Source organism: Emys orbicularis, chromosome 14 (genome assembly GCF_028017835.1).
Source record: "Emys orbicularis isolate rEmyOrb1 chromosome 14, rEmyOrb1.hap1, whole genome shotgun sequence".
In the NCBI taxonomy this organism is placed as follows: Eukaryota; Metazoa; Chordata; order Testudines; family Emydidae; genus Emys; species Emys orbicularis.
Window position 1 is genome coordinate 33,542,547 of NC_088696.1, and position 25,993 is coordinate 33,568,539.

A 25,993-nucleotide genomic window follows, 5' to 3' on the forward strand; every position below is an offset into this window, starting at 1 on the left:
ATTCCCAACCCTACCGCAAACGAAGTGCTACATCAGAGTAAATACAAATCAATAGTTCTAAACCACCAGGCAAGCAGATAATGGCTCTTCCCAGTACAATCAGCTGGCTATTTAAAAAACTGGCAACAGGTATGTCTACACTGCAACTGGAGATGGGATTGCAACTTGCGCAGGCATACCCCCTAGCAGACATGGCTAAAAATAGCCAAGAAGGTGAGTGTCATGGACACCGGCAGGGGCTATGAATGCGAGTATGTACCCATGGTTCTGGATAGGCTTGTATAGCCCATGCTGAAGGCTCTGCCAGCATGTGTTCAATGCTATTTTTAGCCACGCTAGGTAGATTAAAGCTAGCGCCGGTATGACTACAGAGTTGCAATCACATCTCATATAGAATTGTAGACATACCTAGTGTCTAAAACATCTTTCCTTGCCTGAAGGAGGCTCGATCCCCTCCGGCAAAGGCTAAACCCCATTAAGAGGCCTAGATGAAGCCACCTAGGCAGTCACTGCCCCTGTTGGTAAACATCAGCAACTCTCAGGACTGTCAAGATCAGAAATACAAATTAAAGGTATGCACAGGTAACCCAATGGTTTCCTTCCTATAAAGAAATGGGTTCTGAGATCAAGTAGCAGAAGGCAACCAAGCCCCATCGTACCTGGGATAGTAAGCCGTGTAGTTCATATAAAGCTGAGCAGCTTGAGCCGGGTAGTAGGTAACGGTTGGAGGGGCAGCAGCCGACGCCTGGGGAGTCCTGGTGGTTGATAACAGGGCTTGTGGCTGGTAAAGTGCTGCTTCTGCTGGGATCACTGCTGCGGCTGTTTGGAAAGCAGCATACGCTGGTGGAGAAAGACCTAAAAAACAAACCAGAAAAACAGACCGATCAAAAACAGGAATCGGCCTGGGGTGGGAACAAGATGGGAGAAGAATTATTTATTCCGTGATTACTATCCATGCTAAGAGCCTCTGACCACAATGAACTAAAGCTCACACAACGTCTGCTCTAAACCCTCTCTCAATGGAAACACCTATCATGTCAACACAAACAACAGGATTTCTGGGATACTTGGAATAAACAATACCTACCAAGTGCATGAAGATGAGTAGCCTCAGCCATATTAAAATGGATACTAGGAAGCTGCACAGTTAGTCAAAGAAAGTATGAAGCCACGTGAATAGATAATGCAGGGCATTGGACGCACATGTGCGCACACTTATACTTCTGTTCCTTCTAGCAGAAGTTGCTCTCTGTGGGACAGATTTTCAAAGAAGCTAGGTACACAAGTGTACCTTCAATTCTCAACCGACAGCCTGCATGCAACTACTGCAGCCTGACAAGCATATCAGGATATTGTAAATACAAATGGTTAATTAAATTCATTTGCATGCACAGATACTTGTTTTTCATATAAAGATTAAGCATGTGACTGCACACCTCACTTTTTTTGAAAAATTTGGCCATCTATAGATTAATGTTTTGAAAATATCCGCATTGTGATTGGGTAATCAAACAAGTTGGAATGGAAGTCATCAGCCCACAGTAAAGCCCCAAATGTTAAATTATAATCATTGTAGTATTTATATATTCTTAAGAAACAGACAAATTATTGTTATTCGCTGGAAGTGTTCAGTACATAGTAGGGATAGTAATACTGTTCACAGATGACAGCCAGTAAAATCCATCCAATTTCACCACCCCCACTCCATTAGAAATATATCCCAATGGATGTTTCCTTCAAAAACAAGCTATCCCCAAGAGTAGCACCTTCTCAATGCTCAGAGGCAGAATAGCAAGAACATTCACTGGCAGCTATAATAAAGAATTTCTTCCAATTTGAAAACAAAATAATCCAATTCCAAACAGGTTTCACTACAGGCAAGTCTACTGCAGAGCTCAGAAGAACAGTACACCCGTAAAAGCAAAAGTGCGCAACATATTCACTGGCAAGGCATCTCCGACATCTATTCACCACCGAAAACATAATAAAAATGCTTCAATCACTCCCATTATTGCCCAAGGGAACAACTTCCAATCTCAGCTATATACAGATGGATGATTATTGATCACGGCAAAACCCAAGTCAAAAAGGTGAAAGGCCACAGAGCTTGAGCACCTACCACATTATCAGCCTTTAGCAGCAGAGAGCAGAAGAATTGGAGACTTACATGGTAACTTACATGGCGGTGGGGATAAGCCACTACGATTTAAAGTGCCACCCATTAAAACAAAGTTCATCTCCTCTCCTGAACACTGGAACACTTCCACGTAGCGGTCCTTCATCATTTTCTTGTGACACTTCTGGGCCACCAAAAAGGCTCTATCAGAAGATTTCATTTGGATAAAAGCATCACCTGATGGTCGTCCCTGTGGAATCGGGAACAGATCATGCTAAGAGTCACTCGACTTTCCAGAGCATAAGTAGGGTTGCCCTGCCCCATCCTGGTGAAAGTGAGTGAGGGTGGAGAAGAGCGAACGATGGAGGGAGGGGAGATGGAGATGGAGCCCCAGGGAAGGGGTGGGGCAGACAGTTGGCAACCCTAAGCATAAGGTATGCCTGAATTTCAGACAAATGTTAAGACTAAGTGTTTATTGAAACCCTGCAGCATAATAATTTCAAGGGGTGAATGGCCAAACTTACTTCATTAAATCGTTGGTTATATTTAGTAATGGAGGCAAAACACCATACTACCAATTCCTTTGCCAATAAAAGTACAGTTAACGCCTTACTTCAGTAAACTATAAAGCCATGTTACAAATTGATTCCCAGGTTTGTGGTGCTCTGGAGCACAGAACACCCTGGCGGTTCTCAGAGACAGGAAAAAAACCCAGATGAAAAATGGTTTTTCAAACAAACGATCATTTGTTTTGATTAAAAAAAAAAACATTTTTCAACACTTTTTTTTAAACAAAATAAAAGTTTGTTCAATTTTGATTTTTAGGGTGTGTGTGTCTGTGTGTCTGTGTGTGTGTGTGTGTCTCTCTCTCCTTTAGTAGAAAAAAAAGGGGGGGAGGAAGTAAGACACCCATTTAAAAAATATTCTCCCAGTTTTCTGCTCGTACAAAAAAATGGAAGAAGCTGGAGGGGAAGACAAAATGTAAACCTCTAAAATGAACCCCAAAAACAAACAAAACTTTTAAATTAGAAATGAACACTTCCATTTTGAATTTTTCATCAAAACCCTCCAAAATCTTGAGACTTTTCAAACCAAACTACAAAATGTTCTCCTTCTTCCAAAATGTTTCACAAAAGCTAAGATTTAATCTTCAAACCAGTCCCAATTTAGCTGCTCTACAAAAGCGAGGGCTTCCTGTGGACCACACCCAAAAGTAGGGATATTATAATAACTCCCTGGAACAGGGAAAAGCCGCTTGCGGTTCCATCTTGTGCTGCTGCTGCTGCTCAGGCAGCCAGACCAGGCTCACTGTTCCCCTTGCAGTTCAGTGAACCCAGTAGCTAAGCAGGGATGCTATTTAAAAAGACTCATTCCTACCCTCTATGTTTCCCACAGCACTGGACCTACTTGTGGGAGAAGATTTAAAGATAGCCACCAGTGCAGAGTAGAGATGACTGATCACAGTTCCATCCCCTACCAATCCTGGAAGGGGTAGAGCTCAGAATCATTGATTGAATTTAACCCTCTCCCCTGCCACCCTTATGTCTGACTCCATGCAGCAGGAATCAGTGGTCGCTATTAAAAGCATCATAGAATATCAGGGTTGGAAGGGACCAACCTTAGGAGATCATCTAGTCCAAGCCCCCGCTCAAAGCAGAAGCAATCCCCAACTAATTTTTTTGCCCCAGATCCCTAAATGGATTGAACTCACAACCCTGGTTTTAGCAGGCTAATGCTCAAACCACTGAACCATCCCTCCGCACTATCCCTGTTTTATTAAAAAGGAGAAGCTACTTTTGCAAGGTCACATAAGATCTGAGGCAGAACAGGAAGAGAGATCAGGTTTGACTCCCAGGCCTGGTCTTTAATCAGAAGGCTAGCCATCCTCCCTGCAAAGTTCTGTTACCTGTTGATTAAGGACCATGTGGACTCCATGTGGTTTGATATCTGCTGTCGCATCACCCATGAATTCCAGGATGTCATCAATGCCAGCTGTGTAAGGAAGGCCTCGGAGCCGGACACAGTCACGGATGCTGCCAGCAGCAATGGTGTAAGGCGGGGGGATGACCGGAATGATGGGAGTTGGAAGAGTGGGGATGAGAGGTGTTGACAAGTATCTGTTAAGCACCTAATGGCAAAAAATATAAGTGGATGGATAAGAGTTAAAATCCCATATGGGGTGCAAATAGGTCTTCAGCATACATTGAAACATAACCAACTGTTTTAGAACAGACAAAAAAATGTTGTATATATAAAATAGTCCCAGCTTTTTTGGAGGCAGGAGGGGCGCTGTTTTGGCACTTTTCAGTTTCAAATAGGGGGAAGATCTAAATAGAGCCATTGACAAATTGAATTTAGAAGGGTCCATTTAGGTTTCTACCAATCTCATTAAATAAAAGACTAAAGTAGATTATAGTTACTTATTTTACAAGATCCAAAAATGCAGCATTTGAAAACATCAGGCTCGCTGATAAATCCAAATTGGTACAATTACCAGTTACAGATACTTCATTCAATTAAGGTTGTTCACATACAGCTATGGATCTTAAAAAAAAAAAAGTTTTTTTAAATAAAGAAAAGTTCTACTCTCCTGCTTTCCATAGTAAAGCACTTTGTAAGAGCTAAATATTACTACTACTTAGTCAATGCTCCCATAGCTACCATGTAGAGTTCTTGAATAAAGAACAGTAAAAGCAGTGGATGACCCCTCTTTCTCAGTCCCCCATTGTTAACATTTTATTTGCTCTCTGATCTCTCCCAAAGGACAAATATAGAGAGGGAGAGAAAGAGATAATTGGAAACACGTTGCACTGCCAGAAGATGCTGTTGGGACTTATTGTTCAAAAGCTAATTACAGTGTATGAGTAATAAAATAAGTTAGGACAGACAAACAAGTTACACTGGTAGGTGCAGCAAATAAGAGGCAAACTTCAGTAGCAGGCTTTAATTTTGTCAGCAGTGATTCAACCTAGACTGTTGTGCTTCATTAGAAACAGTAGGAACAATCTAATGCTCTAAATAGACACATTACTAAAGGGAAGATTTCTCAACTATCAGATGGTTATTGTTTCGACTACTGCAATTTTGTCTATTTTAACACTAGCCAGTGAGCTGGTTCTATTGTTAGGGCTCCCCGTTGCCATGTGAACAACCGGGCTCCAATTCCCAGAACTGGACTACTGCTCCTTGGATCAGCATGATGTATGAGTGCCTCACTTCAGAGACCCCCTCTGGTAAAGCAGAATGCAGCCCTATGACGTTCTCCTTAGTCAAGGAGACTGGAGTAGTAGGCCTTGAGTTTTTAGGCACTCAATGGAATTATCCTCCCTCAAGGACACAACATCCAAAAGTAAACAATAATCAACACCACAGCCAATGCCATTTCATTTACAACATGGGTTTTACTATCGCTGTGTCAGATTTAATAGACTATTCTATGTCTGTGGGCACAGTGGTATTGATAAACACCAGTAACTAACATGTAGCATAGGTATTCTTCCACTTGCCTCACTGCTTACTTGGACAAGAGTATACAATATGATATAGCGCAAACAGGAAAAAAATGCAGAAATTACTGGATGAAATTCTATGCCCTGTGTTATGCAGGAGGCCAGACTAGATGATCATAATGGTCTCTTTTGGCCTTAAAGTCTATGAATACAGTATCCCAAAACAGGTAGTCTGCCAAATCTAGAAATGCTGTCTCCTTAAATGTGGTAATTTCAAAGGCTCAGCTTGCTGGTGACAAGATATGTTGTTACTTTCTGAAGTGATGTTTAATTGAAGTGGGCCAGGGTTAATTTTTTTACAAATATTACTAGATATCTATGAATACAGTCAGAGAGAAAAAGTAAGTGGAGTAGGGGAGGGATGGAAAGTCAGGTTGTTGGGGGTAGGGGGGTGTTATTCCTTGGGAAATTGAGAATTTAATTCCTATTCTTCAAAAATCTATTAGGCACTTCTCAAAAACTCTAGGTGTCCCTAAAATGACCGAATTTTAACAAGATCCTTGACTGTACCTGAGTTTTAATCACACACCATGTTACAGTTCTATTATAGCTCTTTAAAAACCAGGGGTGGGCAAACTTTTTGGCCCGAGGGCCACATCTAGGTATGGAAATTGTATGGCAGGCCGTACATGCTCACGAAATTGGGGGTTGGGGTGCGGGAGGGGATGAGGGCTCCAGCTGGGGGTGTGGGCTCTGGGGTGGGGCCAGAAATGAGGTGTTCAGGGTTCAGGAGGGGGCTCCAGGCTGGGGCAGGGGTGCAGGTGGGGGAGGTAAGGGCTCCTACGCGGAGATGGAGCCAGGCGACTCTGCTCCCTGCCCCGTCGGCAGGCGCCGCCTCTGCAGCTCTCATTAGCCGCGGTTCCTGGCCAATGGGAGCTGCGGGGGTGGCACTTGGGGCGGGGACAGTGTGCAGAGCACCCTGGCTGCCCCTACGTGTAGGAGCTGGAGGCGGGACATGCTGCTGCTTCCGGGAGCCACTCGAAGCAGGGCAAGCCCTGGAGCCCGCTCCCTGGCAGGAGCTTGAGGGCAGGATTAAAACAGCTGAAGGGCCGGATGCGGCCCCCGGGCCATAGTTTGCCCACCCTGTTATAAACCATTTACAAATGGAGGTTACAAACATGTTACAGATATGAGCAGTATGAATTATATATGGGTTATAAGTAGAGGGAGTTATAAATGGTTATAAACAACTTGTTGGATTCTAATGATTGATTAACCATGTAGTAAAACATCAATAATTTCTCAACCCTTATAATCTATTTATAAAAGTAAACATAATAGAACGTGTTTGGAAGAATTCTGTGGTTAGGCACACGAATTTTTGAAAAATGCTGCAGATTTTCAAGCAGCCCAACCCCTGTTGAATATAAAAATACAAGTTAAAAAATTAAGTCAGTCTCAAACTTGCTAGGCAAGTGGAGGAAAAGAAATATATCTGATGATCTCTATTTAATGATATGGGCAGTGTTAAAGAGAAAAAAAAGCAATGCAACAAAAGTGTGGAAAACTATGTAATCAATAATCAAAATGACTTCTTTGATATTTGATTTATGTAATAGAAAAGCTGCTCCCACTATACTGTTTTTGCAAGACCTAAAGTGAAGGTCAGCATTTACAAGTACAGGGTAACATTAGAAGATGCCTGGAAAAGGTAAGTTTTCTGGATTTCATAGCCAGTAGTTACAACCTGCTGGACTTCTGCTGCTGTGCTCCTGAAGAGTTCAATGTAACGTTTTCCAAGGATCTCCTTGTGCTTTTTAAGTGCATTCTGTGCATATTCTTCACAGGAAAACAACACAAATGCATCTCCCGTGGGTCTGCCATCTGGGTACTTGACAAAGAGAAGTCCCTCTTTCCCTCCTGTGACTGGACACTCAGGCCCCAAGAACCCCAAGACATCCTCCAGAGTGGCTGTGAAAGGAAGGCCCCTCATCCGGATGATGACTTGATTCTCCTTGGACAAGAATTGGGCTACTTCATTGGAGGTGCCTGGCAGGACAGGAAATAAAAGTGTGTCCATTTAGTTTGGAAACAGTGAGGAACCAGCACAAATAGACCTAGCAACACAAGGTGCGTGGAAACATCTCCTGATAAACTACCAGTTCTGTACAGCCCACGGTACCAGAGACTTGCTCAGTAACCACATCTTGATGTGAAGCTACCCCTAAGTACATTGACTGGCTGCTTAGAGCTGGGGAGCAACATAAAGCCATTCAAGAACGAGACAGGAGGATTAGTAGCTGGCACTAAGCAACAAAACAACTGACAAGCATGGAGACTTCTCTCCCCTCCCCCCTTCATGCTCCTGGGTATACGACTTTAAAAGTGCCACATTTTAAAACAAAAGGTGTATGAGAGTATTTCACATAAATCTATTGGCATTAGCGAGACCCAAGAGCTTATACAAGATACAGGGAATCTCCCACAGCAGAAACAACCTAGGCTTCTCTTCCCCCTCTAAGGGTGTGTATACAGTGCTGGGAGTGAGACACACACACTAGCTCTGCTAAAGCTCGCGCACTACAAATAGCAGAGTAACTGCGCCAGCACAGGTGGCGGCTCAGGCTAGCCACCCAACTACAAACTCCAGAGGTTGGGTGGGTTTGTACTTGTGTGACTAGCCTGAGCAGTCACGAGAGCGTCTATGGCCACGCTGCTACGTTTAGTGCACCAGCTCAAGCAGAGCTATAGCGCGTCTGTCTACTGGTGCTGGGAAGCACCCGGTATTTGACCCTATGAACTTCTGAAGTGCAAACGGAAAAAGTTCTCACCCACCTGAAGAGTAGAAGTAAACATTACACTTTAGTCAATAGGTTTATCTTAAAATTACTCACCTCCAGCAATCTTTAAAAATTCTTCTCCAGTTGCTTTGTAAACCTAAAACCAAGAAAATGGTTATATTTAAACAAACAGAAAAACGTTCAATCGTCAGTACTAAATTGAAAAGTAACATTTCCCAGAGCTCTGTAAAACGTCAGAATGTCTCATTTTTTAAACCACCAACAAAAGTAACTTTTAAAACTCAAATGAAGGATAGGATTTCCAGAAACAGCTAGTGAGGGCAGAGGTTCAGTTCCCAGTGACTGTCAATGGGAGTTGGGTGCCTAACTCCCTTAGTCTCCTTTGAATATCCCACCCAAAGTGAATGAAAGACAATTCCCCCCTAGTTATATAATAAGTCTGTAGAGCACAGTATTGCACTGGGGAATAACCATCTGCACTGGTTTAAAGCTGGCTGCATTCCCAGCATAGTAGTGCTGATATGTTGTCATGCTGTAGTTCTTTACCTCAATGTATCTGCTACCCATGTGATGCTTATGTCTTTCCAGTGCCAAATCTCTCTGTTCCGGGTTGACAAATCGCACTAGGGCTTCCCCATTTCGCCTTCCTTGAGCATTCAGGCAAAGGGCAACACCGCCTCTGAAAAAGCAAGAACCAAAGTAAAAGGTAAGCTTGAATCATCAATGCCTTATAATACATCATTGACATAATTCCGCACTCTTTTATTCAGCAGGAAAATACAGAGGCCAGGCTTTAAGAAAGAGCCTGTACTTTCAAAGTTTTTCCACCAACAACATTTATTGACCCAAAAATCATTTAAACAAACAAACAAAATGGCTTTGCTATATAATCCACTTCTTTGGTAGATTAGTGATGCAAGTGTTTTACCACACCATACCATCAATACTTTACAGTGCTTCCCACAGGGAACAATGCTTGATGTACAGTTAAAAAGTGAAGTAAATTCAAAAAGAACTGAATAGGTGGATTTAGAATTGTAAATTCATATTGGTAACTTAGGAAAAATCTTTGAAAGAATATGAAAGTTAAAAAGCCAAAAAATTTCAAGTTAAACAAATAAACTTGCAAAATTTAGAGAATAATATATAAATATAGAGTTACGGTACACCCAAACAACTTCAATTCGGATCCCGGTAGCGATAGCCCAGGAACAACCAATCAGAATATTATAAATCAACTTGACTTGGCCCCCTTCATGTATTTTAAAAACAAAAAACAAAACAAAAAACCCACAACGTATTGGGGCAATTACTCTGTACTGTTCCCCAAAAGCATGTACTTCTCAATAGAGAAATATCGTTAAATACACAGCTGAGTTATCTATGTATAAGCCTCTTAACAGAAATCTCATGTACAGGACTGTAGGGCATTCTAATGACCGCCACAGTGCATTAAATTACACATTCAATCTCTATTAAACCTATGTATCAAACTAATACTGTAGGTTTACTATCTTTCATATTCAAGCTGTAGAAATAGAATAGGTTTCCCAAATGTAAAAAGATTTCAAAATCTTTAGGAAAACTTATTCAGAGCTTTGTTAACTTATTAATGGAAAAATCACATCTTACAAACTAGGTAAGAGTATACCAAACTGGAAGATGAAAGTAAGGAGGTGCTGCAGAACCAAAGGAAAGGTTGTTCTGGGTACCTGGCTCTGCATTTCTAGACTTTTCCAATTTTCCCCCTTCTTAAATTATGTTTTAATTTATCACTTCCTGGCTTTCTAGTCTTTATCATCATTAATAAAAAGGTTCAAAAATTTTCTGCCTTCTAACTGATATATATTTACAACTAACTCCCTCCTCCTGTGTTGTGTCTGGGAATTTCCCTCACTTTTTCAAATGGAAATATGCTGGTACCCCTGCATAATGAAGTATATATATTCATCTCTAAATATGTAAATTAGATATCAGTTGGAAGCTATGCTAAAATTATACAAACATTTCTTCCAAACAATACTTGTGGGCTTCTGAGCCCATTCTTCTTAAGAGCTAGACTAGAATCCTGAAACATTAGCCCCAAATTAATTCTTCCCCAATTAGCTCATATTAATCTTTGACTGAATCCTGACTACTGCACTCAGAGCTTGTACCCGTAGTGATAGCAACAAGTGAATTTGTGGTGCATGTTTTAATGAAAGAAGTCTCCCCTCTTCATTTACTTGTTCAAGAAATACTTCGTTTGCTTCACAGTCTTGTGAGGAGGGTGAAGATGGGTATTTTGGTTAAAGGCTAAACCCTAAGAATGGGAGACAGGAAACCTAGATCAGTTCCTCACTCTACCACAAGTCCTGTGTGAGGAATAATCTATTTCATCAATGACAAAACCGGACACAGAGGGATTGTGTCTTGCCTAATGTGATGGCTGGTAATAGCTCCAAGTTTGTACTCATTAGTGCACACTAGAAAGAACAAATTAGTAAAGGTGGGGAAAAATCTTTTGTTGGAACCTTTCCTGAATTTTGTGAACTGCATGGATGAGGAAGACCACACAACGCTAGGACTTCCTTTACAAAATAAAGGCTGATGACAAAAACAAAGTAACACAGCATTAGACCAGATGTAGCACTCTTACTTGGCAATATTGAGTCCTTTGAAAAAACGGGCAATATCTTGATCTGAAGACTGCCAGGGCAAACCTCTAGCACGTATTACTGTTTCACTGTCTACTGCTTCAGATTTACTACTGCAGAAAAAGAGAATAGTAAAATTCAAGGTACTTAATCCAAATTTTCTTTTACGCTATTACTACCAAATTTCATTGTAAGTACCAATTCAGCACATGGATCACAGAGAATGTCTTAATACCACTGGGATATTTGCTGTTGGGATTTTTCTAATCATTCCCTTTCTTGACTGAAATGAGAAGAAAGCTACTATGAATAATACCTATATACTACCCTGAAATATGCTGTGAGGCCATCCCATCACTCAAAAAGGTGTTTTGTTTTTGTTTTCAATAGCCAGAATGCACAGTAACAAGTCCGCAGGGAATTGAATTTGATTCATGGGATTATTAGAGATGATTTAGTGTCAACAATCCATTGGAAGATGGTTTGCACACCATCACTAACGATAAGTTTGATCAAACAGGTTTTAGACAGCAAAACTCCTGGTTACTGCAATTTCTTTCAAAAGCAAAACACATTTTCGATCTCCACCTTTTCTCCCCCCAAGCCACAATTTAGAATAGCACAGAGACAAAAGCCAATATAACTTGAGACATTTCATAGTACAGTTACAAAGGGCAAGCTCATCTTAATTGCCACTTTTGATTGGAAGGGGGTAGGTTTTCCTTACCCCTATCCCTTCCAGTCTCTTCCTTTCTATAACTTGACTGGAAAATTCCAGCAGAGAGAGAGAGAGAAAAATAATTCCCTGCTCACCTGTGAATTATCCACACCAGATGCTGAATACCCACTCATTAATATACACAGTACACCACACAATAGGGCGTTATATGAACCTAAATGCACATTACTAGGGATACCAGCAACTAAAGTGAGAAAGAGTCAAGGTGCAATTTATGTCAGCACTAATCAACAACTTTTGTTTAAAAGTTTGAGTGAAAGCAGCAATCCACAGAGGTCAGAGAATCTGTAGGAGACTTCTAAACAGGCTCTGACTGGACAGCAAATAATCAGCATTTACATATCATGCAGCTCTCTCACTCTTTTTGCTGTAAGAGTGCAAAGGCTCCCTTCTACTAAGGTCCCAGAATCCCTCAAATTATCTTCTGTTCCTTACATTAGCTTCTACTGCAGTTTGTAAGACAGTTTGCAATACAGTGTACAGTACAATTGCTCCCTTTTACCATCCCTCTGTACTGAAAGAAAGAAAATGGTATACAGCATGAGAGATTATACTGGTTTAGTGTGTACAAGATACTATCCCTGTCCATGCTAGAGAAAGTTTCTAAATATTTATCTTCTACTGACTAAATGGTTTCAGTTCCACTGATGTTAGTCTAGTCCATCACTAGTGTATATGGACCACCAGCCTTTTATTCACTATAACAATTGCACGTACTCAGAGCAGGGCTAGATGACAGTGCTTAAGATACCAGTGGCACCCTGTCTACACTGGAGCTTCCCAACATTACTACCACCAGTGGGGCTGAACTGGTTAGCTAAGAACTGTTGCAACAAAGGCACTTACCAGGGACCTGTTTCATACTTGTATTTCACAGTTTCAGGGTCAGTAAATCTGCAATCTGTAACTAATAAGAGATTAAGTTAAAATATAGTCCTGAACAACAGCTATTTCAGCAGCAGTGAAAATGCCCTTGACAATTTATTAAGATATTTTGCCTCTTCCCAAGAGCATCCCATACAAATATCCCACTTACTGCAGGTTTCAGAAAGCATGCTGAAAATAATAGCCACCATGGTTTTCACTTGCCATACACCAAAGTCCTCCTCTGTTTCATCTGTCTCTAAGCCTATATCTATACAGCGAGTCAAAGAAAATAAAAAGGATTTCACAATCATTTGTCAACAAGTTATAAGGCTTTGCTATTGTCAACACAAAACTGACAATCCAATTGGATCAACTTTAACAGCGACATGTGACCGCTGCATATGTGTCACTCTGCTCTTAAACTGGTTAATCATTCACTTTACTGGTCAACCTTCTGAAAACTACTGATAGCTGACATCATCTCAGCCTAAGAGTTTACAAAAGCGGGAGTCGTTCCTACTATCCCTGGTAAACACACCTGATCTTTTGCTGTATTCATCTGGACCACAAAATTCCTCCTTCTGAGTAAAAAAAAATTTTTACATTAGCCTCCCTCTGGGTCAGACACTCAGAACTATTACCAACTGCAAGTACTAATGCACTTGGATGTGTAGCTTCAGGTGCTCAATTCTAGAGAAGATCATTTTACTCAAGTGCTAGATAAGCATTTTCTTATAAGGCGAAGAATTTAAAAACCCTATAAGTGTACTGAACCCATTCTAAATCTCATTACTAGACAGAAGACTAAATGTGAAAAAATATGTTAACAGCTGAAGATTGCAACAGTATCTTCAGGGTTATGTTAAAAACTCCTTCAGCTCTATGTAGAGATGAATTTTTAAAACCAGCTTCTGATTAATTTAGTGGGATGAAAACTATAAACGATTGCACGGAGAATTATGGTTTAGAAGTGACATCAAAAGGATACACTCTGCCATAGATTTGATAGTTTGATCCTTCACGGGGGCTGAATTGGGGTAGCACGTGTGAAACTCCTTGCGTAGATCATAAAATGAATAAAAGCAGTCTGACAGCAGGAAGTTCTACAAGGAAGGAAGGGAGAAAATAAATTAACATTATGAATGCCACATCCCAGCAAAGGACAATTAGTTTTTTTGGGGGTTGAACAAGGATCTTACCTGGCCACAGTTATATATATATTAAATTTTTATTTTATACCATATCTACTCTTTCCCTCTCTGATTACAGAGCTGCATGTCACTCATTTGACCAAGACCGGCCAATTTAATTCTCTTATCACCAACTTCTAATAGTTGGTGTCACTGACTGCAAGGATATACGCTCCTACAGTAGCAAATCAGGAAAGCTTCCCAGATGTAAATCCATGCAAAACAGTTACTAGTTTTAAAAACTGAGTGGCTGTGTTATATTAAGGTTCCCATTTAGGATATTGTATCTTTTTCTTCTGTGCTCTTGCCAAAAGCAAGAGGACTCCAAAAGGTAAGCACCACAGGTTGAAATATTTTTTTAAAAAAAAAATTATTTAAAAAAAGAAAAAGGAAAATTGTAATAATATAGAAAATACTTTCCAATCACTTTGTCCAATATAGATAAAACAGATTTCTGGAAATAAGTGCTGCATTAAACATTATTCCTCCCTTCCTACAAATAAACAAGCTAAGTGGACAGGTGGTAATCCAGGTCTATTTCAGCAGTCTCTCTGTCTGCTAGTGCTTTGTGAAGTTTGATTTTAATCCAAGCAAAATAGCACTCACCTTGTTAGGATTGAATCATTAAGAAAAGTCATGAGAACCCTACTGGGAAGTTACAAAAGCCAGGGTCTGAGGGTTGTAAAGAGGTTTTAATAATGTTTGAAGATGATGCAAAAATATGTTGGGGAGCGGGGAGGGAAGAAACCTCACAACTGAGTGAGACCCATCCCTCGATCTGGTAGAAACAGTTGTTCTGTCTCCAGTATTTTTTGGGGAGGAAGGAGACAAAAATAGGTAGAAGGGATGAAGAGTCCTTTTAATCTACTGCCTTTCCATATTTTTTCTGCTTTGCACTCCAACTCTTTGGTGCCCCCTTATTATAGCCACCATCCTCCCAGCCAAGAAGCAGACTCTTCCTAGAGTCAGTCAACGCCACTATTTTATTAGCTACAGGGGCCACCAATAAATATTACTGAAACATCTTATTTCCCGGAGTAGGATTATGTGTCTCAGGAGTATGAGTAACATGCAGGATATTTTCTTTGTTGATTTGAAATAGAGGACTGCCTTTCTTCCACACCAATCTCATACCTTTTTGGATGCTTCTGGATGGAGGACCTGCCGAATGAGCAACTGGCCATCTGTGCAGAGTGTGTAAGAGCTTCTTCCCAATAACTTCAAATCACTGGCGACCAGCTGGCTGAACTAAAAATAAAGTGGTAAAATTCATTTTTATTGATGGTTCAGCTTGTCAGTCCATCTTACTGCTTTACAATTTTATTTACCAAATGTATTTCCAAAGATAAAAAGGAAATTAAACACAATGATAATCTCTGAAAGATCACAACTGATAGAAGAGAATGAGGCTCCCGTTATCTGAAGGGCAGACAGACAGCTATTAGGCAATTACAGGACAGATTTATACCACAAGGACAAATCCCCCCCCTAAAACCAGCAAGCGGGCATTTCAGCAGAGTTAAAATTGTTGGAAGCTGTAATCGTAACAGTAAGGTTCAAACATTTGGACTCCTTACTATCAGTTTTCTGTTGAAAGCAAGAGAATATTAGACCAAGCAGAACACTGATTTTGCAACACCACTTCTAGAACTAAATTGGACCCAAGTTTTATTTTCTTTTTTAAGCTTAATCGAAAAAAACATGAAGAGCTAGGACGCTACTCTTTAGGGTTTATTGGTATTTTAACAATCGCATGCTAATCAAAACCAAACAAATTGAGGTCTGATGTCTTGAGTAATGAATTTGTAAGAGTCTGTGCAAAGGCAAAAGAATGTTAGTCAGAGATATAGTACAGTAAACATTAACACAAAGCTATCCCATCTTTTCAGGCTTCTAACAGCGTTGAGCCTCACTAGGAAAAGGATTGTTTGCCCCTAATTTCTGGATTGTTAAATGTTATTTTCCATCCTTGTACATATATTTCTGTCCTTTTGATCAATCTATATCAGTGCTAGAGGCCCTGATATAGGTATTACCATAACTAACAAGCTATTTACTGATTTGATAAGCAGAGATAATTTTCAAGGGGACAAACATAATTCGTTTAAATTTCCCCCGATGCATACATTCTTACAGGGAGGGGGTTGCATTGTACCACAAACAAAGCAATAATTAATAGCATGATTCATCATCCACACGTTTCTTTCAGTAATGGCTTTTCCTTGCAGTTTGCTTTGTAGAATAGTGGTTATCTGTGCACTATGGCTTCACCTATTCATTTAAGCAAGCATACATGGCACTATACAGATCCACAATCCGTCTCTGCTCTTCAGACATTACAGTTTAAAGGCTTGATTCTGCAGCTATCACACAAGCAATTAGTCACATGAGATCAACTTTGTGAGCAAATGTTGCAGTATCAGGCTGTAAGACGTAACAAGGAGAGACAAGGCCAGAGGATATGAGTGGTTAAGGCAGAGTACTTTTTGTAGCACCCTCATTAGGTCTAATTTTGGGTAATAAACTTTTTTTTTTTTAATGTTTTAATTAATTTGAGTCAGGTGAGCTTTGCAGACAACGTTGCAAGTGAACTTGAAGGAGGAGGCAGGTTGTCAATATAAAGGTGTTACAGATTAACATGAGGGCTACTTCTGTGCACAGATTAGAGGTTCGGGTTTGAATGGGTGCAACTTCCATCAATTTCAATGAGTGTTTCACCAGCTTATGTCAGGCCGGAATTTTGCTCTATTCACCTCTACCCCGATATAACGCGACCCAATATAACACGAATTCAGATATAACACGGAAAAGCAGCGCTCCGGGGGGGTGGCGGCGCGCTCCAGCAGATCAAAGCAAGTTCGATATAACGCGGTTTCACCTATAACGCGGTAAGATTTTTTGGCTCCCGAGGACAGCGTTATATCAGGGTAGAGGTGCATGTTGGGATGTGTTCTGCCAAGAGACTATCTGAAAAGAGAGAGACAGGCACTTCTCCTCTGAGTGCCCAGCACAGGGCAAAGTCAGAGCCACTGAGCCTTGTCGAAGGAAGGGGTAACAGGGTTACCATATTTCAGGTTCCTGAAAAGAGGACACTGTGGGGAATGGGGAGCTGGAGGGGAGGTAAGGCTGGGGGAGGTAAAGGGGGTACCTGCAGTGGGGTTACTCACTGGAGGTGGGGGGCGGTGTCACTCACTGTCACAGTGGTAGGGCGGCTGGCGTAAGCCCAGGACACAGCGACAGCCGTCAATCAGTGCTTCCCTGCGGGACCCCCTCCCCAGGGCTGGGAGCCTGCAGCTGTAGCTGCAGGTGAATGGACCAATCCAGCTGCCGATGCAGGGGAGGGAACGATCGGGAAGCCGACCAATTGGGGCTATTTCTGGAGCTGCAGCCTTTGCTCTGCAAAAACCCTGGACATTTCCTGTTATTTGAAAAATCCACCCAGAGAGAGGATGGAGGCTCAAGAGTGAAGCAATCTCCTGGAAAACCCAGATGAATGGTAACCCTAACTGGTATGAGTCAGCCACAGGAAAAGCTTTTCATCCCCCACGCTGGCTTTCATAGACTTCCTCTTCCCCAGAGCTGCGCACTTCACCAACAAGTCACACTTGGCTTTTTTCCCCCGGAGGCTTCTGCTGCAGAGCACGTCTCTTAATCCACACATCTCCTCTGGGGAAGGAATAGGAGGGACACAGGAAGAGGAGTTTGTGGAAGCCTCTAGTAATAACTAAAGTCTGCTGCATCCTGGGAGGAAGGAAGGAGACAAGTCTGCAAACATTCCTTTCCCTTATTTCCTTCCCCCTGCAGGAGCTATAGGCAGGCAGGCCTGCACCCTTCCCAGTCTCCTCTCAGTTCCCCCTACTCTCCAGCAGACTCAAGATTCCAGTATTCTGCCCTGTCCAAGACTCTCTTGCACAGATGGATCATTAGAGGCAAAGGAAGAAGGTTAAGTACTTCCGCATGCCCACAAACTGTACAATGGCAGGTCCCTAGCAAAGCAGCCAGGTCACTAATGATGCTTTTCTCCCTCCCTGTGCTCATTACTATAGTATCTAGGCACCATGTGGAGATGGAAGCTGGGAAACTCAAAATTGACTTAAAACAAAACAACAACAACAACAAAATCACACCAATCCAACTGGGGGTTTGAGTCTGAAGGGGATTTGGTTCTCATGCCAAAAAAAGTACAAGTTTCCATCTTTGACATGCTACTTTGACCTAAAATTGCTACTTCAGCAAGATAGCTGCCACAGTAGTAGCCTCAAATTACTTACCTTTCATGCACGCATACTACTGAAACGAGCAAAATGATAAACTTCCTCCCCTTTAACAAACAAATACGACTGGAGATGTTGTACTCTTCTACAGTTTGTTTTATAGGTGTGTAGCATGGCACAACGAACGTTTGATTCATTCTGTGACCACAGAAAGAGATCCAGGGACAAGAGTTCATTGGGGCAAAAGCTACTGTAGAGCTAGAGGAGCACAGAAGGCACGTACACACAACACAGTCTCGAGAAGACAAACTCTGTGCTTCAAGACTAATATGAATCCCCTCCCAAAATATGAACTGTTCTGCTTAGGAAGATTCTGTGTAGCAAACTGCACAGAATCTCTCAGCCTGTGAAACCTACTCAAGTCAATAAATATAATTGTTTCATGAACTGTCACAACTGTTTTGAGACATGTATCTTGGTGCCACTCTATACAAAGGCTATTCAGCATCAATACTCAGGTTTTCATTCCCACTCGGCACATATCTATCTTAAGCATTTACTAATCCCTGGCAACTACTGGAACCTGCAGTTTAAAGGTTTTAGGGCCAGAGTTTCAGACATTTTACATGTGCAAGTGCATCTCTTAGTACCACAATTTTACACACAAACCAAGTTCTTTGGTTTTTGAATTGCAATGCCCAAAGGCCCAAGTAAAGATCAGGGTCCCATTTTGTTAGGTGTTGCACTCACACACACACACACACACAGGAAGACACGGTCCTGTGAAAATGCATGTACTGAGCTCATTTTGCTTGCCACGATGGTAACTGCACAAGCAAATTGTGTGCAAAATTTGCACACATTTTGTACAAGGAATTGCATGCCTGAAGCTTCTAAAAACTCTGCTCTGCCCTGCCCTTCCGCCCTCCCAATATTCACTGGTGTTCAGTTGAATTCCACATTCAGGTAGGGCTGAATGAAATTTACACCAGGAAAGAAATGAACCAAAATCTTAAAATGGTTCTGTCACATTTGGCTCCAATAGCACAGTTTCACTATCCATTAAAGCAATCATATCAACAAAAGGTTAACCAGTTAAAAGCTTATGTTACAAAAGCAGGTTTAATTTTTTTCAAATGAAACAAACAAAAAACAAAAAAAAAGAAAGAAAAAAGAAAAAAAAAAGTTGGCCAAGCAGTTTTTCCACCAAAAAACATTTCATTTGATAAAAGGGAAAAAATTATTTTGAAAAACAATTTCCAATTTCTTTTGAAAAAAATTATTTTTTTTAAACAGTAAGACAGTTCTCCCATCTCTCAAAGAATTACTCCCTCTTCCCCTCCAAGGAAAATAAATAAAGAAATAAATGGTGGAGTACACTGTTTTTTAAGATTAGAGAGTGAAAAAAGATCACACACACACACCCCACACACACTTTTGCAGTGTAAAAAAGAGGAAGAAGGATGAGAAGGTAAGTTTGGGAAAGATACTATTAGATTTTCTCTCACTTTTTCCTCTTTGCCCCCAACCCCCACGGGAAAAGAGTATTAGTAATTCTTTTTCCAGTGTAAAAAAGGTAAGTGTTGCTTTTCTCCACACACTTTTCAAAGGTTTTTTTTGGGGGGGGGGGGAGAAGCAGGGGGAAATGTTACTTTCTTTCAATTTTCATATTTTAAAAAAAATGTGAAAGGGAGAGAACATTTCCACACACACACCCATCACTATTTTTTTCTTCACAGGAACAAAATAGAAATAACTCTCTCACAACAAAAACAACCACCACCACCACAAGAAGTGAGAGAAAGTAAAACAAAATGTTCAAAATTAAAGATTTTTCATTGTAAAAGTGATATTTCTTCATTGTAAAATTTCAAACAAAACAAACATTTTCTTTTGAAGTTTCCACAATAGTCCCTCTGTCTACCTTCATACATGTACAAAAATTTCACCAGCTCGATCCACTATGGGCTCAGAAGGATGGTCTTCTCCTAAAATATTTAGCCTGCGGTTTAAGAATTCATGTTCAGAGCAGATGAGAGTCAAAGGTCTGAAGAACATGAAACAACACAGCAGGTTATTGTTTAAGGAAGACTTTCAGCCACTGCATAAAACCCAGAGATTAAGATCTAAGAGTGCTCAAAATACCTCAACTGCAATATAAACACCAGCAAGACAAGCAAATTCCAGAGGGGTGGAAGCCCCTCAGAGGTGCAGCTCTGGAGACTGCCACATCCACAGCCCAGAAGCAAAGAGCCTCCCTGTAATAATGGAAAGTGGGGAGCTGTCTGTTTTTTCATTAGATGCAGCACCTTACTGTTTTGCTGTAGCTATTTTCTGTGATTGATACAATAAAGGAGAACAAATATTTGCACACAAAAAAGGGGGGGAAGGGACTAGAAATAGCTGTAGGGTTTAACTACAGATTCTCAATGAAAGGAAACCAACAGTGAGCTTTGTGTCTGATGCTTCCGAAGATGCACAGAGTCCATACAAAAGAAGTGCAAGCAGTAGATATTTTAAATTTAATGGAGAGTTGGTGAAGGAGACAGATGCAGGACAGCGATTTCATGTGGCAGGAGCCTTAAAGGAGAAGGGTCCACGACTAACAATGAGGAGTGGTTATATAGAGTGACAGATGAGCCCAATACTAGATGAGCAGAGGGGATAAGGGAGGGAGTAGAGGCAGTATTTGAAAAATGGGTTGAACCAAGTCCGTGGAGGGTTGTTGTTTTTCTAAAACAATCATAGGATGTTTACACTGCATCTTTATAAACATTAACAGTGACATTTAGTGTAGCAGCACCCATGTCTACTGCTAGAGATATATTGATAAAATCACCCACCCTAATTAACAGAGCAGGAGCGGATTTGCCATGAAACAAACTGTGTGGTGACCCAACGACGGGGAGGCCCCCAAAATGCAGGACAAATCTCATCTGACAACCTGCCCCTGAGTCCCGGCTGGCGGCACAGCAGGGCTCAGGCAGGCTGGCTGCCTGCATGCCAGGGCCGGTGGCCCCACGCCGCTCCCAGAAGCGGCCGGCTGCTGGCACATCTCTGTGTGCCCCTGGTGAGGGGGAGGCAGCTCTGCACGCTGCCCCCCGCCCTGGGCAGCGCTCGGAGACCCGCTGCCACCCGCCCCCCCTTTAATGAAGACATTAAGCAATTGTTAGAGGAATAGCAAAAAGTAGTAAAGCCTTATCCTCCACTCATAACAATCCCAACAGTCACCAAGGTCTGGGAAGTTTGAATATGAACTGCATAGCTCAATCTAGAGTGACCAGATAACAAGTGTGAAAAATCGGGACAGGGGATGGGGGGTTATTGGTGACTATATAAGAAAAAGCCCCAAATATCAGGACTGTCCCTATAAAATCGGGACATCTGGTCACCCTAGCTCAATCCCAACTCTTGTTACCACAGACTCATGTAGGGAACGACACGGCTTTAAGGAAACAGTTATGGACAAGTCTTTTCAGATGGAGTTGGAGCACATCAATGTAGAAATGGTTATTAAACCACACTGAAATAAAGGCCAAGAAGTTCAGGCTTCCAGTTAAAATGCTGACTTCTGCTTCTCTTACCACTTTCCCCCTGTGCCCTTGGCTCCAATAATGAAAACCACCTCACCTCTATCTCCTCTCACTCATCTTTACACTTTATTTCATGATGCCCCATATAGCTGGCATGCCTTCATTTTAACTGAGAGGGTATGTGCCTTGCATGTCAAGATCCCTCCTTGAAACTCACTTCTTCCTCGAATCTCACAAATACTAGTGTCTGTTGGCAACATGCTGACACCCATAGGTGCTGGAACAAGGGTTTCTGGGGGTGTGGCAGCACCCTCTGGCTTGAAGTAGGGTTTACAGTTTGGTTCAAGGGCTCTCAGCACCCCCTCTATACAAATTGTTCCAGCACCCCACTATTATAAAACGACTACGATTACATCATCATCTGGGTCTCTCAGTGTGTTTTCACAGCCAGTCTTTGTCTTTTTAGATTATAAGCTGCTCAGAGCGTGGAGAGCATCTTTGTAGTGTGTATTGTGCAGGGCCAGTCACTTTGGTGGCGCTTTAATAAATCATTTCATGCATCGGGAAATCATTTAGTGGTTCAACTTTGAAATAAAAGTTGAACAAAAATAAGTTCTGTGGCAAACAAGCTGCTTTGTACTTAACCTCTCTGAAGCCAAGACTGTTCTTAGAGGAGGAGGGAGAGTGTTTGAATGCCAGATTGAAAAACTGGCTGAACAGGATTCTGGTCAATCAGCTGAGAGTAGAGAGAGAAGCAGAGAGACATGTTTAGCCAGCAGCATGCTGGATGGGAGCCAGCACAGACTGCTATGTTTTCTGCAAACCAATCCTAAGGGGCTGAAATGACATAGCCCCCTTCATGTTGCCTTAATTATAACTGAACAAACAAGCTGTGGATCTTAGAGAAACGTGAGGATTCTTCAACAGGCCCCTTTCCATAGTTATGATTTATAAAGAGCTACTATAAGAAACTGGCTGTTTGGATTTCCCTTCTCCCCCGCCCCCCAAAATACTCATCCTTGAAAGGCCACCAGGCATCTGCATCGGTTTCATGCAGCATCTACAGTTAGCGTAGAAGTGCTGCAAGGACATAGTTCAATTGCATAATCCATCCAGACCAGCCTGATAGAGTGAACCATATCTAGCAGTAAGACACTATCCCAATAGTGCACATGTGGTTCTATTCTAAGGAATGGCAGGAAATACATCAGCTTCTCACTCACCAGATCTGCTCCTTGCACATATTCAGAGTTAGATCTACTTGCTTGAATGTCTACAGCAAGGGCATGTCTTCACTACCCACCGGATCGGCGGGTAGCGATCAATCTATCGATCCCCGATCGCTCTGCCGTCGACTCCGGAACTCCACCGCAGCGAGAGGCAGAAGCGGAGTTGACAGGGGAGCGGCAGCGGTCGACTCGCCGCCGTCCTCACAGTCAGGTAAGTCGACCTAAAATACACAACTTCAGCTACGCTATTCGCGTAGCTGAAGTTGCATATATCTTAGGTCAACCCCCCGTAGTGTAGACCTAGCCTAAGTGTTTGGTTTCATGCCTATTAGCCCTACAGAGCCAACACAACTACAGCAGAGCAAGCTGTGTCCTATTCCAGCTCACACAAACAAAACTGCTAACCAAGTTCCAGGCCGAGTTCTGTGCTCTTGGTGTAACCCAGAGTGGAATGGGGCTGTAGAACCTTTTACCGTCATGAGACACAAGGAAGATGCAAAAGGTATTGAAACCCAAGTTGTGTTCTAAATTTCAGCTACATCATGACTATCCGTGTGTAAGTGCACCCAGGGTGTAAAAAAAACCTTCCCAGCACCCTTTGTTCCCCTGCACTCTGAGCGCATGAACCTAGCTATGACGATGGTGAGGGTCAAAGATAGGACAATGGCCATGGCGCTGCATGCACCAACCAGTGCAGTTGGGCAGCAGGATCACAGTTGCACCCTGCGAAAGGGTGTAAGCAGGGGCTATTCTGGCCTACACCTTGCTAGGGGAACAATGCCTCCACGAGTTGCTGTCAGGCACATTGCCTCTGGGAGCTGCAGCTGGAGTGACGTGCTTCTGCACCTCACTGCATATATATCATTGACAGTAGCTGATATGCCACAAGTGTCCTAGGCTGGCAGTTGAAGGGTAGGGGAATCCAAATTAAATAAATTCACTCTGGAGGCAGACATGGAACCCATGGTTTTACATGTACACGCACAATAACTGTTCAGCTTTACTCTTAATGCAGTAATATATAGGACCTTAAACAGGGATGAATGTCACACACACTGAATAATTTAAATAATCATATATTTAAGATAACCATGTGATTATATCCACCTACATTCAAGTTAATTTAAAAGCATGTACATTTATCCTTTAATGTGCATGTTAGTAATTTTGATTTTAAGTCTCACTTCAGCGTGGGTCACTTTTTGCTTGTAGCATCTCATGTATTGTCTGCTTTTGCAATAATAAGAAGTGTGAAAGAACAGAATCAAATTGTTAAAATATGTCAGCCATAAGACAGGCCTATTTTGATGGTGTCATGAAGTACTATGTTGTATTCTGTAACAAATCGCACAGTGTGTGCATTTTAACGTAAAAACTCTGAGATAAGAAAGTCATTGCAATCCTACAGCTTCTGCTTGGATGGGCAAACTATCACAGCCCATGCACTAGAGCAGGGATGGGCAAACTTTTTGGCCCGAGGGCAACATCTGGGTATGGAAATTGTATGGCGGGCCATGAATGCTCACAAAATTGGAGGTTGGGGTACGGGAATTGGGCTCTGCGGTGGGGCTGGGGATGAGGGGTTGGGGTTGCAGGAGGGTGCTCGGGGCTGGGACAGAGGGATTTGGAAGGCAAGAGGGGGATCAGGGCTGGGGCAGGGGGTTGGGGCACGGGAGGGGGCCATGGGTGCAGGCTCCGGGCGGCACTTACCTCAAGCAGCTCCCAGAGCCAGCACCATGTCCCACCTCCAGCTCCTATGCGGAGGCGCGGCCAGGCAGTGTGTGCCGCGTCGTTGGTTGGGGTGGGGGCAGTGTGCAGAGCCCCCTGGCTGCCCCTACGTGTAGGAGCCGGAGGGGGGACATGCCGCTGCTTCCAGGAGTTGCGCACTGTGGGGCAACCTCCCAACCCTGCTCCCCAGCAGGAGCTCAAGGACCAGATTAAAACGCCTGGAGGGCTGGATGCGGCCCCCGGGACGTAGTTTGCCCACCCCTGAGCCAGAGCCTAATCTTGAAAGAGACCAAATAACCACAACTCCTATTGCTAAAAAAAAATCAATGTTTATGGAGTCACAGGTACTGAGGTCCTAAGAGAAGACCTCCTTTGCTCCCTCCATTGTGCATTTTGCTCATGCTCCAGCTGGGACAAGGGTCCATTCTTGGATGCCAGCAGCACTTAAAGACTTAAAAACAAACAAACAACCCACTACACTATGAGAACCTCAAAGAGTCTTCCACTGCTTCTCACCAATACAAGACCTGATGTTTCCAACAGGACAGCAGCAACAGCTCATAAATTCCAGTAGCCCTTAAAGGAGTCAATTAGCGTTACAGTCAATGCCTAAGCACTCTATGTGCAATTCATCAGCTTGCTATTAGACAGAGGTATGAATATATTCTACATTCCAACACTCCTTGACTTCAGGAATATTCCCATTTGGACAGTGTATGTTGGGCCCCCTCTTTATGAGTGATCCACATTTCAGATACAATCTGAACCAATAGTTTTCTGCTCCTTTACTCTTCAGATGTTAACTACCTCTGCCTTATCCCTGCAATGAGGAATTTAAAGCGTGTCAATACTATAAAGAGGTGTGTAGCTAGTGTTTCAATGGTATTGGCAGGCATGATAAACCTTTATTATGTTAGGTAACTTTTTAAACAGAATCTATAGTAAGCCTTTTCCTTTGTTCATCTGTTAACTGTTATTCCATGCGGCTGACAAAGGGTACATAGTGACCTTGTATTGAAATCACCATGTGCAAAAAGTGTAATCCATCAATCTGTGACTAAATTTCTTTCTGCTTCTGGCAATATAGAAGAGCTACTGTATCTGGATACTACGCTGGGCCTCCCTGGCACAAGAAGAAATGTTCTAGTGCTTACAGTCCTCCACAAGGGGGAAACTTCATGTTAACAACATAATTATAGGGAGAAAACACACCCGTCAAACCCTCCCACTTGAAATTTTCCTTCTCAGAGCTAAAAAAAGAAATTCTGCATATGGAAATGCCCTGCTTTTGCCCTATTGCACAGAAATATGGGAAGCACTGTCCAGAGGGATAGGGTGCTAGCCTAGGAACTAGGAGATGAGGGTTCAATTTTCTGTTCTGCCACAGATTTCCTGTGTAATTTTGGGCAATTATTTAATCACTCTGTGCCTCAATTCCCATTCTACCTCACAGAGGCGTTGTGGGAAATACATAAAGACTGTGATGCGTTC

At 42.2% G+C, this 25,993-nt stretch overlaps 1 protein-coding gene across 2 annotated transcripts in view; it reads right to left on the bottom strand.

The window, feature by feature from the left end:
• The window catches only part of ESRP2 (epithelial splicing regulatory protein 2), a 61,000-nt gene that overhangs the window by 16,535 nt on the left and 18,472 nt on the right, over positions 1–25,993 (bottom strand). Inside the window, exons 3-13 of one of the 2 annotated variants that reach the window (XM_065416661.1) lie at positions 14,933–15,046; positions 13,597–13,711; positions 12,778–12,876; positions 12,588–12,648; positions 11,005–11,115; positions 8,913–9,045; positions 8,460–8,502; positions 7,313–7,614; positions 4,023–4,244; positions 2,168–2,366; positions 660–855 (exon numbers count right to left, since the gene is read on the bottom strand). In XM_065416661.1, the coding sequence (XP_065272733.1) occupies positions 660–855; positions 2,168–2,366; positions 4,023–4,244; positions 7,313–7,614; positions 8,460–8,502; positions 8,913–9,045; positions 11,005–11,115; positions 12,588–12,648; positions 12,778–12,876; positions 13,597–13,711; positions 14,933–15,046 (1,595 nt within the window). The remainder of the gene's footprint in view (positions 1–659; positions 856–2,167; positions 2,367–4,022; positions 4,245–7,312; positions 7,615–8,459; positions 8,503–8,912; positions 9,046–11,004; positions 11,116–12,587; positions 12,649–12,777; positions 12,877–13,596; positions 13,712–14,932; positions 15,047–25,993) is intronic. The other variant, XM_065416660.1, reaches the window with a different exon arrangement.